This window comes from Silene latifolia, chromosome 3, assembly GCF_048544455.1.
Source record: "Silene latifolia isolate original U9 population chromosome 3, ASM4854445v1, whole genome shotgun sequence".
Taxonomy (NCBI): domain Eukaryota; kingdom Viridiplantae; phylum Streptophyta; class Magnoliopsida; order Caryophyllales; family Caryophyllaceae; genus Silene; species Silene latifolia.
The window spans coordinates 113,758,713-113,768,830 of record NC_133528.1 but is presented as its reverse complement, the minus strand read 5'-3'; the positions used below and the strand labels follow the sequence as shown (position 1 = coordinate 113,768,830).

The window sequence follows — 10,118 nt, the reverse complement described above, 5'->3', positions numbered from 1 at the left end:
CCAATGTGCGTGGGACATAGAACAACGTTGCGTCTGAGCATCTGGCCCGCACACAGAACACGCACTTGATCCCATCTAACCCGGACACTTTTCTTAGTTTTTTTTTTTTTTTTTTTTTTTTTTTTTTTTGTGGCAGCAAGAAAGGTTTTTATACAATTGGCATTGGACTTATTTGGTCCAATACACTTATACTACTAATATCGTAATCTAAGACAAAAAAGTAAATACATCGGTTAACAGACACGTGCTGATGGCGTGCGGCTGGCTGAACACGGAATTCAACATCTTCATCCTCAACCTTCTTGAAGGGACGAACCGAGCTCGCCAAATGATAGGCCAAATCTTCACTCATTTTAATAGACAAAGCTTTGGAGAAATACCAGCAATAAGAACCAAAAGAGTGTCTCGCATCTCCTTGGCTATGATACACATCATCTGGAACCCAACGAGACCCTTGCCCCATTGAGAGAGAGAGAGAGAGCGCCAAGTGTACTTACGCCACACGAACGTAGAAAGGGAAAGCGGAACACATACCAGAAAAATCTGCCTCTAAAGGAGAGAAAACTCCTACACTTTGGGACACCATCACTACGGACAAGAAACTCGTAGCCCAGAAAAGCGAGTAAGTAAATGACTGGTAATAAAGAAAACCACTTGAACAACCCCCTGACCAAAACCATCCCTGAAGATCGGGTAGAGATCGACACAACACTAACCAGATATAAAGTTACCGTCGTCATTATTAGCCCGACAACTGAAGCAAACAATCCATAGATAAGGGGACTGAACACCCCAAACATCCATGACGAAGTCGGAAAGATAAACCCCTTCACAACATGCATCTCTTAATTAAGAAGTATGATAATTTGATGTTATAAAAATAAAAATTACTCCGTACATGTTATGTATATTCCCAATGTGTTCATTATTTAAGCTAGTTATTAATAGGTTAATCTTGCGAACTCGTTACATAAAATAACTAACGGAAATTTTAGGTAGTACTTGTGAAGCTTGAAATTTTGCAAAAAATAAAAAATAAATAAATACCCCTAATCATTCACATATATATTTTAAATTTCAAATATATTTACAAAATTTGAATTATAGAGTTTAAATTAATAATTCAAAAAATAAAAATTGTGAATATCATTTAAGTAATAATAGAATTAAAGTTAAAACAAATGAAAGTGTCTCCTCCCAAAATCCCAAAAACACAACCAAGAACCCGCTTCTCCACCGTTTCTGTCCTCCTTCCAATCAATAACACCAAAATAGAAGAACGGCCTACCACAAGATATTGATTGGGTTTTTGAATTCTTTCCAATCAAGAAATGTATGTATAATTGTTATTGGTGTGTGTTTCTATGGTGAGGGTTTTAGATGGAGTTGGTGGAGGGAAGGCTTAAATCCTTTGTGGAAAATGGAAATCTGGACCGAATTGTTTACAAAAATAAGAATCAGCACAGAAGCTGCTCCTACTTTCACTACCTTCGTAAGGTCCTTGCTTGCTTCTTGTTCACTTTACATTATTTATCTTGCCTGCCTACTCTTTTCTCATGGATGGATTATGGATATTCCTATTCCCTCTTATTTCAGGGAGTATCTTCCCATGCTCACTGAAATGTAGGCAGAAAAGAGTTACTGCAACTTTTACTAACCATGGCTCCCTTGAAGCATAGACACCCTCATTTTATTAGTCTATGTGAATTCACAGTCATTACTGTGAATGTTATTAAAGTTAAAGCCACAGCCCACAGGTCCAACTTACAATCATTAAACTCCTCCATTTTTGCCACCAGTCACCATAGGAGGAGCTTTACAAAGCTTGCCCCCACAACTACAAAGCCAATGAATTCGGAAGCAAGATGCAAGGTAACAAGGAAAATCCTCTCTTTTCTTTTTTCAACGAGGATGATAAAAATGACGGCATCTTTTGAAATTTTGCCTTAGGGATGGCTAAGGGTGAACACGTATTGGTCTGGACTTGAAAAATGGTTTGGACGGAATTGTTCAGTGTGGACCAAACCCAAGCACAATACATTCAGGCCCAGTTCTTAGTCCCCGTGTTTTTTTCACTTCAGTTGTAACTCCGTTCTGTGGATCGGAAATTTTTGGTTTAGGCCGAATGGACCGGACGTTTTTGTTTCTTTTAAATTAATTTTCACAATTTGTATAACAATTATTTATTTTTATACAGGAAAAATCATTAACAAACTATTAGTGTTTTTTTTCAAAGTAAAAGATGGATAGGTGTAAATGTGTAATGTAGTTGCTAATTTAGTTCAACTTTACTATGAGTATATTATGTTTGATGACATTTTTAAAACTTTTTGTCCTATTAGGTCTATGACCGGACTGTGGACCAAATGTTACAGAACTTTTTTTATCCGTCTCTGGTTCAGAAAATGTTAGATTTAGTGTTCCGTCTGGTCCAGTTTGGTCGTGGACCTTGCTCATCGCCTACCTGCGTTATCAGGAAAAATTCATTTTTCTGATCAGTGCAAAGTATGCAGTTTTGAAGTTTGGTTATCATTTACCAGGAACATTTTCTCAAAATGCAAAATATACTACATATGATTTCACACTTCAGTGTAGCAAAGAGTAGTATTCTTCCGCTATGGAACACAGAATCTAAACTGTTTGCACTGTGTAATCGTAATTTATGAAGTACTCCGTAACAAATTGCCTTTTAATGGAATAGGCCGAATAGCAATCAAATTACAATTGACGTGATGGGTATATATGATTTTGGAGGACCCAATTACTCCGTAATGTTCAGGTCTGTCCTCTTCCGGAAGTGCTGGAATATGATTTTGGAGGAGCCAATTACGGCCCGAATTACCCATCATGTTATGTAACCAACACTAATGGCAAGGATCTGTCCAGCTAGGAGCGAGGGATCAGTCGCCATCTTAGCTAAAAAAAAAAAAAGAACGTATTCAGGAATATGGTATAGCTAGCTTATGCAGCACATAATAAAGGGCATTACTCGTAACTTGAGGTGTGAATCCTACATCATCCACGCAACCTTGTGGCTTTCCTTCATCCCCAAAAACAACTGTATTTAACACAGTAAACCAGCACTTCTTCACAATACAAAATGGGTACATTTTCCAACTACCTATACACACGAGACTTTGAAACACGCATTCTCATCCCAAAACACCAGTCAATTAAACATAAAATTCTACCATGAATCATCTAAAGTCCGAACTACTTAGTAGAGACAGGAAAATACATATGCAAAAGACGTGTCGAAGGCCACTACAATGATATATTTAACCCGAGATTTTCAACCTGACTCGCCAGAGAGATTATTTGCTACAATTGAACCCATGACATACTGACAAGACTATAATGAGGATCAATGCGATGATGATTCCCAGCACAATGAGCTTGATCTTCATGTTCTGAAGCCACATCTTTCTCCTCATCTGTGTTCCTTGTTGCCTGAAGTCTTGTGCCTATTGCACACAATAAACATAAATTTAAACTTAGACAAGAATAACCAAAATTCCTCTAATTATACACCAACATTTAGACCTGGAATCAAATTGAAACTCAAAGCAAACCTGATAATGACACCCAAAAATGCCCCAACATAACCGAAATACAAACATATACAATCTGCCTGTATGGCTGTACTAGACAAACATTGACGTATGCATGTTTACAAGATGTTACTATCGCTACAATGTGGGAATTAGAACTTTCAAACTATCACAAACCTGTGAGCGCAGATTTTCTGTCTTGTCCACTAGGAGCTCAATCTTCTCACCGCGATCTAGAACCTGATTAAGAGGGAAATTGGATCAGAACTGAGCAAGCTCTTTTGAATATCGGACAATATGTCTTGGTAATGTGTCGGAACAAGGATGCAAGATAACAGGAAGAATCAATGTGACATAACTCACTTATCATCAACAAATTCATACACTCATAAAGGAAATTAATAAGTTTGTACCTTCTCAATATTCTCCATCATAACTCCTTTGACCTCGGAAATCTGGGCCTGAACTTTGGCGAGCTTGTTCATTTCATCCGGATGATCAACACAGTATTGCATATGTTCTTTCAGTTTGGGCCTAAAAAAACACATCAAAAGTTTCACGGTCTACAAATCTACACAATAATTTGTGAAATATGTCATATCAAGATCCAGAAAACTACCCAAATTCTTTGTTCAAGCTCTTTGCAACAGCAGTAGCAGCTTTTCCACCCCCATATCTCTTGTTGAAGTCATCCTTGACTCTTTCCAAGTAAGCCATTGGAATCTGCCTGCCAACAGACTCAACAGCAACAACACAATAGGCTGCAAAAAATGCAAATCATTAGACATCTGGGGCTAAACAGAACAATTGTTCAAGATATTACGAAGTATATATCAAATGCAACTCAGAAGTCAGATTGCAACCCCAACGTTCAGCTCTTGCGAAACCAAAAAGTGACAGCATTATCTTATAACAAGTGAGGTTATACAAAGTGTAAGGACCTCACATGGGCAATGATAAAGTGAAATAAACCAACAAACTGAGAGTGACAAGATAGGTTATTCCCGACTTCCCACCAACCATTTATACTATAAAGCACCCCAGACTGGTTTACTCATGAGCAGTGAGAATAGAGCACAACTAATTGAAATCTAAGCCTGTAATAAACAAGAAACACTACCCTGTCTCCCTAAAAACCTGTGTTATTCTCAACTAAACTAGATCACTTGTAGATTTTAAACTGTAAGACGAATAGCCAACGTAGAAGATGGAGCAGCAAAGAAAATGGAAAAAGCTCAAAGTACTAAACATAAGAAATAATATCTTTTAAGATTTCGAACATTCATTTGGTATTTCAAAAGGAAAAGATGTGACCGGATGGAAATGTGTACCCTGAACTACACCATTATGTAAATTAATTAATATTAAGCTAACCCTGTGCTTCCCAACTTTCATAATAAGCAGCCTTCTCTTCTTTGATATACCTTCATTTCCTTCCAGTTTATAGCACTCACATTCCCATAATCCCATTTCCCAGAGACGAGTCCAGGCATCTACAGTGACCCTAGTTCCATTATGAGATCCCCACTCACAAAAGCAAAAAAAGGCAAAAGCCACGATCCACATATAAAAAAACCATAACGCTCCAAAGACTCCTGCAAGTGGCAAAGTAACAGGGGCAAATATAACATTTAAAACTAACTAATAAATAACCTGTTCTTTGTTGACATGCCACTTCCTCTCTCAGGAAGCAACATCTGGTAACGACAATCAACAATTCTCAGAGGTAAGTCCAGACTCCAGACACTTAAAAGACACGAGCTGGGCCGATACAAAAAGATTGAGGTCTTGTTTGGATAGGAAAAGAAGAGTAAAGGCAGGAGATGGGGAAGGAGGGAAGCGAAAGGGAGGGACGAGATGGGAGGGGTGGATTTTTCTCTCCAATATCTCCTTTGTTAGAGAGACTTTAATTTGCCTCCATTTTGTGAGATGCAAGGATTCAATTTCTCCACGTTCATTTTGCTACCCAAACAAATGATTTCATCTCCCTCCATTTCCTTCCCCTCCCTTTCCATCCACCTTCATTTTGCTACCCAAATAAAAGATATGACCGGAGGGTGTGCTTAGATACAAAATGAGGAAGGTAAGGGAGGGGAGGAGGATGAAAGAGAGGGAAAGGGAGGGAAGGCAGGGGGGCGGAGAATGCAGTGGGCGACTAGGCGGGAAATCTTCCACATCTCATGGAAATGGAGGATCCATTTTCCCTCCTTGAAAACCCCTCACACCTAATTCGCTAACCAAACAAGGGATTTTGTTTCCCACCAAATACCTATATCCAAACAAAGTGTAAATGAGAGCAGACAGAAAAAGAACACTGTAAAACAAAAGCCCTTAAGCGCAAAACCAAAGTACATATTCAGACAACACACACCCATACAAAGTCACCCACATCTCAGACTTCAACCAAACTCAATGTCAAAATCATGTTTCCTCTTTTGCCAGATCATATAACAGACAACCTTCCCTTAGAGTTTAGACATTGAAATCCCATCATAGTACAAACATCGGAATCAGACCCAATCAACCAAATAGCAAATCAAACACACGTGGTCAATATCAAACACAACTCCACGTAGAAACAAACTCCTATGAAATCTTACTGAATACGTCCCTCAATCGAAAACCTAAACAAAAACGTCATCTGAAAATAGAAAGCTACAGCAACAATACATCAAAAGAGCAAAATCTTTCACTTCCACTAAGACCTCAACAACTAAACCCAAATCAAACAACCCATCCAACATCAAAAATATCAAATCCACAAACCAAAAAGACCGAACAGAACTCCAAACAAAATCGCAACCGAAACCATCAAATCGAGGAAAACCCCTCCTCAAAAATCCAATGGTAAATTGCACCACCATAACTCAAACAATAAAAAAAAAACTCGCCATCTAAACGTAAATCGACAAACCCAGTTCAAATCTACACCCAAACATCAAAACCCAGATGTATAATCACATTGTAACCCAATAACAAAACCTCATAAACAAGATCAACTAACACAACCCAGATTCCATAAACAAACATAACATGAAAATAACACTAACCCACTAAAAAACAAAACCTATAGAACAAAAACCTCCATAATCAGATCAAAACGAACAAACTCAGATACCAAATTCAAAAATCCAAATCAATAAACAAAAAAAAGGAGAAAAAGAGGAGAAATTACTGAAGCCATCAGAGACGAGGAAGTTGAAGGTATGACCATCGCAATTGTAAGTGAATTTGTTGTTAGTGGCAGGAAGTTTCTGAAGACATTGAGAAGCAATACTGGTGAAGTTACCAGTAAATTCAGTGTATTCTGCTAATACAACTGTACCTCTTGCTACAAAACTGTAGATCAGATTTTGTTGCCCCATTTTAGTTCAGATTTAGGGATTTTAAGAGGTGTTTGAACAAAATCTCTCTTCCCAGAAATCTAGAGAAAGATGAGATAGGGAAGAAGAGAAAAGAGGAAAGTGGAAGGGAAGGAGTGTTTAGACTTTTATTGTGGACTAAGAAATGGTAATTTGAATTTCTCTTTTTTTTTTTTTTGGGTTATGGGTTTAGTTAATTGCGGTTTGTTTCACGTTTTAAGAGTAGCATTTTGTGAGATCTAGTTACTCTAGGACTATCATTTTTTTTGGAAAAATAGTTGCTCTTTATCAAAGATCAATTAAGAGATCTAGGAATAGATTTCATGTACATCAACGTTAAATTTGTTTGATAACAATTTGATAAACCTAGAAAACAGGTTAATCGAGTCAAGTTCAAGTGGGTTCATTTGGATTTGCAAGATTTTGAGTTGGGTCGGATCATTTTTTATGAGTTGTTATCAAGTTATTTGGAAACATCAATCAGCAGGTAACAATAAATTTTCAGGTTGGGTTGGACCTAGTTGGGTCAATTCGAATTTCGGGTTAAATAGGTGGAGAAAATTAAATTTATAAGCCTGAACTGTTTGATAGCAGCTGGAGTGTGGCAGGAGTGCAAGCTCTGTTAGCACTGGGTATAAATGGCTGGTACCTAAAGATGAGAAGGTCTGTAGATATTCATGGGTGATCAACGGGTGAATTATTTCTAAGCATTCCTTTTTATGCTGGTTGGTTGCTCATAAGAGGCTCTTGCCTCGGGATAAGATGGCCAGGATGAATATTATACACCACAATTGTTGTTATTTGTGTGGAGTTAGGGAGGAAAGTCATAGTCACATCTTCTTTAGCTATGAGCACAATATGAGATGTTTGAGGTTGGTTTATCTCTAGTGCCAGGTACAACTCCTTGCTCAAGATTGCATTACTTGATGGCTGGAATGGAGAAGCTTGCAGAAAACAAGCTATTGCGTTAATGTTGGCATGTCTGATGTACCACTTGTGGTATTGTAGGAACTAGTGTGGGGTTGAAGGCATATTACTAACTACTCGGACTTTAAATTCTAGTTAAGCATTTAAAATCAGAGGTTAGTATGAGATTAAGACAATGTAATTTAAAGAGTAGAAATACTAAATTCCTAGATTGATTAGAAAGTATCAAGAGAAGTATAGGATAATCTCATGTGGATTATATACCTTATATTTGTTTGTAATGGAATATTTTGATCTTATTAATGAGAAGCTTACATTTTTGTAAACAAATAAAAAAAATTGAATTTATGAGACATCCTCTATATTAAAGCACCGTCATTTTTACATTTATTTCCAATTCCTATTAGGTAACCACTAGAATAAGAATTGTTTTCCAAAATAGGGCTCAAACACAAACAAATTAACGGAATAGGTGGTGTTTCAAAGTATTTACCCAAAATGGGTCCACGTCATCACCGAAGCTAGGCTCGGATAGAAGTCGCTCACCCGCTCAGCGACCATATCCAAGATGTGAGTTACGACGACCAAACCTCAAGCCTTCGATATCGAATTAATGGCAGCCAAACCTCGACTTAAATCGCTCTGGGAGGGAGCGACTTGGGCTCAAACCGTCATCCCCCAAAGCGACTTGATTCTGGGCAAGATTTGTTTGTCCATTCCTCCATTGAAAATCATCGTCAACATACTCATCATCAACAAACAACAACAATGTACCAAATTAACAACATCAAACGAATATGTTGAAACACTTGGATGGTTTGATATAAAATAATTGATTAATTTGAGGGGTTTTTTTGAGGGGAAATCGAGTAATTGAAACTTAGGGTTTTGAATTGTTTTTTGTTTAATTTGGGAATGAATGAATGAAATAAGGGGAAAGGGGCAGCTTTGGTGTGGAATTGTGGATATGCAGCAGCAGTAAAGCAAGTCGCTCGGTGGGAGAGCGTTTTGACTTCAAGTCGTCTTCCGCCACAGCGATTTCACTTTTTCAACCAGCTTCGCCAAAACCGATCCTACGTGGACCCATTTTGGGTAAATAGTTTGAAACTCAACCCTTTTCGTTAATTTGTTTGTTAAAAAAACCCATTTTGGAAAAAAATTCCTAGAATAACCAACCCCTATTGGAAAAACCTGTCGCATCATATTATAGGTATAACGCGAAAGAAATTTGTACAATGTTACACAAACACTAATAACCTATATTATTGGGATAAAAAACCTATCCTATTATATAACTAGTTTAGATACCCGTGCGTTGCAACGGGGTAATTAACTTATTTATAATGCAAAAAAAAACGTTATAAGGGTTTAATGTTTACATTCTATGTCTAATGATTTGTTTACATATTATTAAAATATCACTTTCAAAAAAAATAAAAGATTAATATATACGTGAGTTAACTCTTATTTATAATCATATAATCACCCCACCGTATATTAATCTTTCGATGTGGAACAATTCTACTATTTATAAGTAATATATTCACCAAACTTGGATTATTTTTCTGATGTGAGACAATTCTACTATTTATACGTAGTATATATTCATCAACCCTGCATTGTTTTTCAATGTGGGACAAATAACATACTCAGAATTACATCATCTTTTTTGCCTTTAGTTTGACATCCAGCCAGATCCCGAATACTGAATACGGATAATTGCTACTCATTATATTTAATAGTTATATTTAAATGTAATAATATGATCAAGTACTCTCCATTAATAGTTCTAAGTTGTTTTTCTTCAATTTTTTTTTATCATAATTGAGATACGGAAATTTTCCGAGGTACTCCTTAATTTTGTCAGATTTTTCATGTTACCCTTACTTTTAAGAATCTGCCTATGGTACCATTGAGGTTCCATTTTTTTGCCTATGGTACCCTCCAATGTAAAGGATGTTAAATGGATGTTAAGTTTGATGGCGTGGCAATAAAATAACAATTAAAAAATAATACCCCCTTTATTATTTTATTGGTACGGATATCTCTCTCTTTTAAATGAAAATTTAATTAACTATATCATTATAATATTGTAAATTTTTCATGATAACCTTGAACTTTGATAGATTACACATGGTACCCCTAATTTTAAGTTTCTACAAATGGTAACCCTGTGTTCACCTTTTTCTTTCCCAGAATACCATTTGACAACTTCCGTCATAACACCATTACTCATATGACTTGTGACGCCTTTTTTTTGTTATCTATTACACAAACA

The 10,118-nt window shown here is 36.7% G+C and overlaps 1 protein-coding gene and 1 long non-coding RNA gene across 2 annotated transcripts; one reads left to right on the top strand and one right to left on the bottom strand.

Moving 5' to 3' along the window:
- The first annotated feature begins 1,151 nt into the window (after positions 1 to 1,151).
- Positions 1,152 to 2,190, top strand: LOC141647864 (uncharacterized). The gene is made up of 2 exons (XR_012545880.1): positions 1,152 to 1,497; positions 1,800 to 2,190. It is a non-coding gene; the product is annotated as an uncharacterized LOC141647864 (long non-coding RNA).
- Positions 2,191 to 3,066: 876 nt separating this feature from the next.
- On the bottom strand, positions 3,067 to 7,549 carry LOC141647863 (vesicle-associated membrane protein 721). The gene is made up of 5 exons (XM_074456222.1): positions 6,727 to 7,549; positions 4,171 to 4,312; positions 3,965 to 4,085; positions 3,729 to 3,791; positions 3,067 to 3,464 (listed from the first exon to the last, which is right to left on the bottom strand). The coding sequence occupies exons 1-5, from the start codon at positions 6,914 to 6,916 to the stop codon at positions 3,315 to 3,317; spliced, it is 666 nt and encodes a 221-aa protein (XP_074312323.1). The 5' UTR covers positions 6,917 to 7,549; the 3' UTR covers positions 3,067 to 3,314.
- Between the last annotated feature and the right edge of the window lie 2,569 nt (positions 7,550 to 10,118).

What these genes read in the sequence shown, in the direction of transcription:
- LOC141647863 (XM_074456222.1), bottom strand. Translation starts at nt 6,916, where the DNA reads ATGGGGCAACAAAATCTGATCTACAGTTTTGTAGCAAGAGGTACAGTT. An exon ending in CCTCGTCTCTGATGGCTTCA is followed by an intron (nt 4,313 to 6,726) that starts GTAATTTCTCCT and finishes CATTTTTTGCAG; the next exon opens with CCTATTGTGTTGTTGCTGTT. An exon ending in CAGAAAATCTGCGCTCACAG is followed by an intron (nt 3,465 to 3,728) that starts GTTTGTGATAGT and finishes TGTGTGCAATAG; the next exon opens with GCACAAGACTTCAGGCAACA.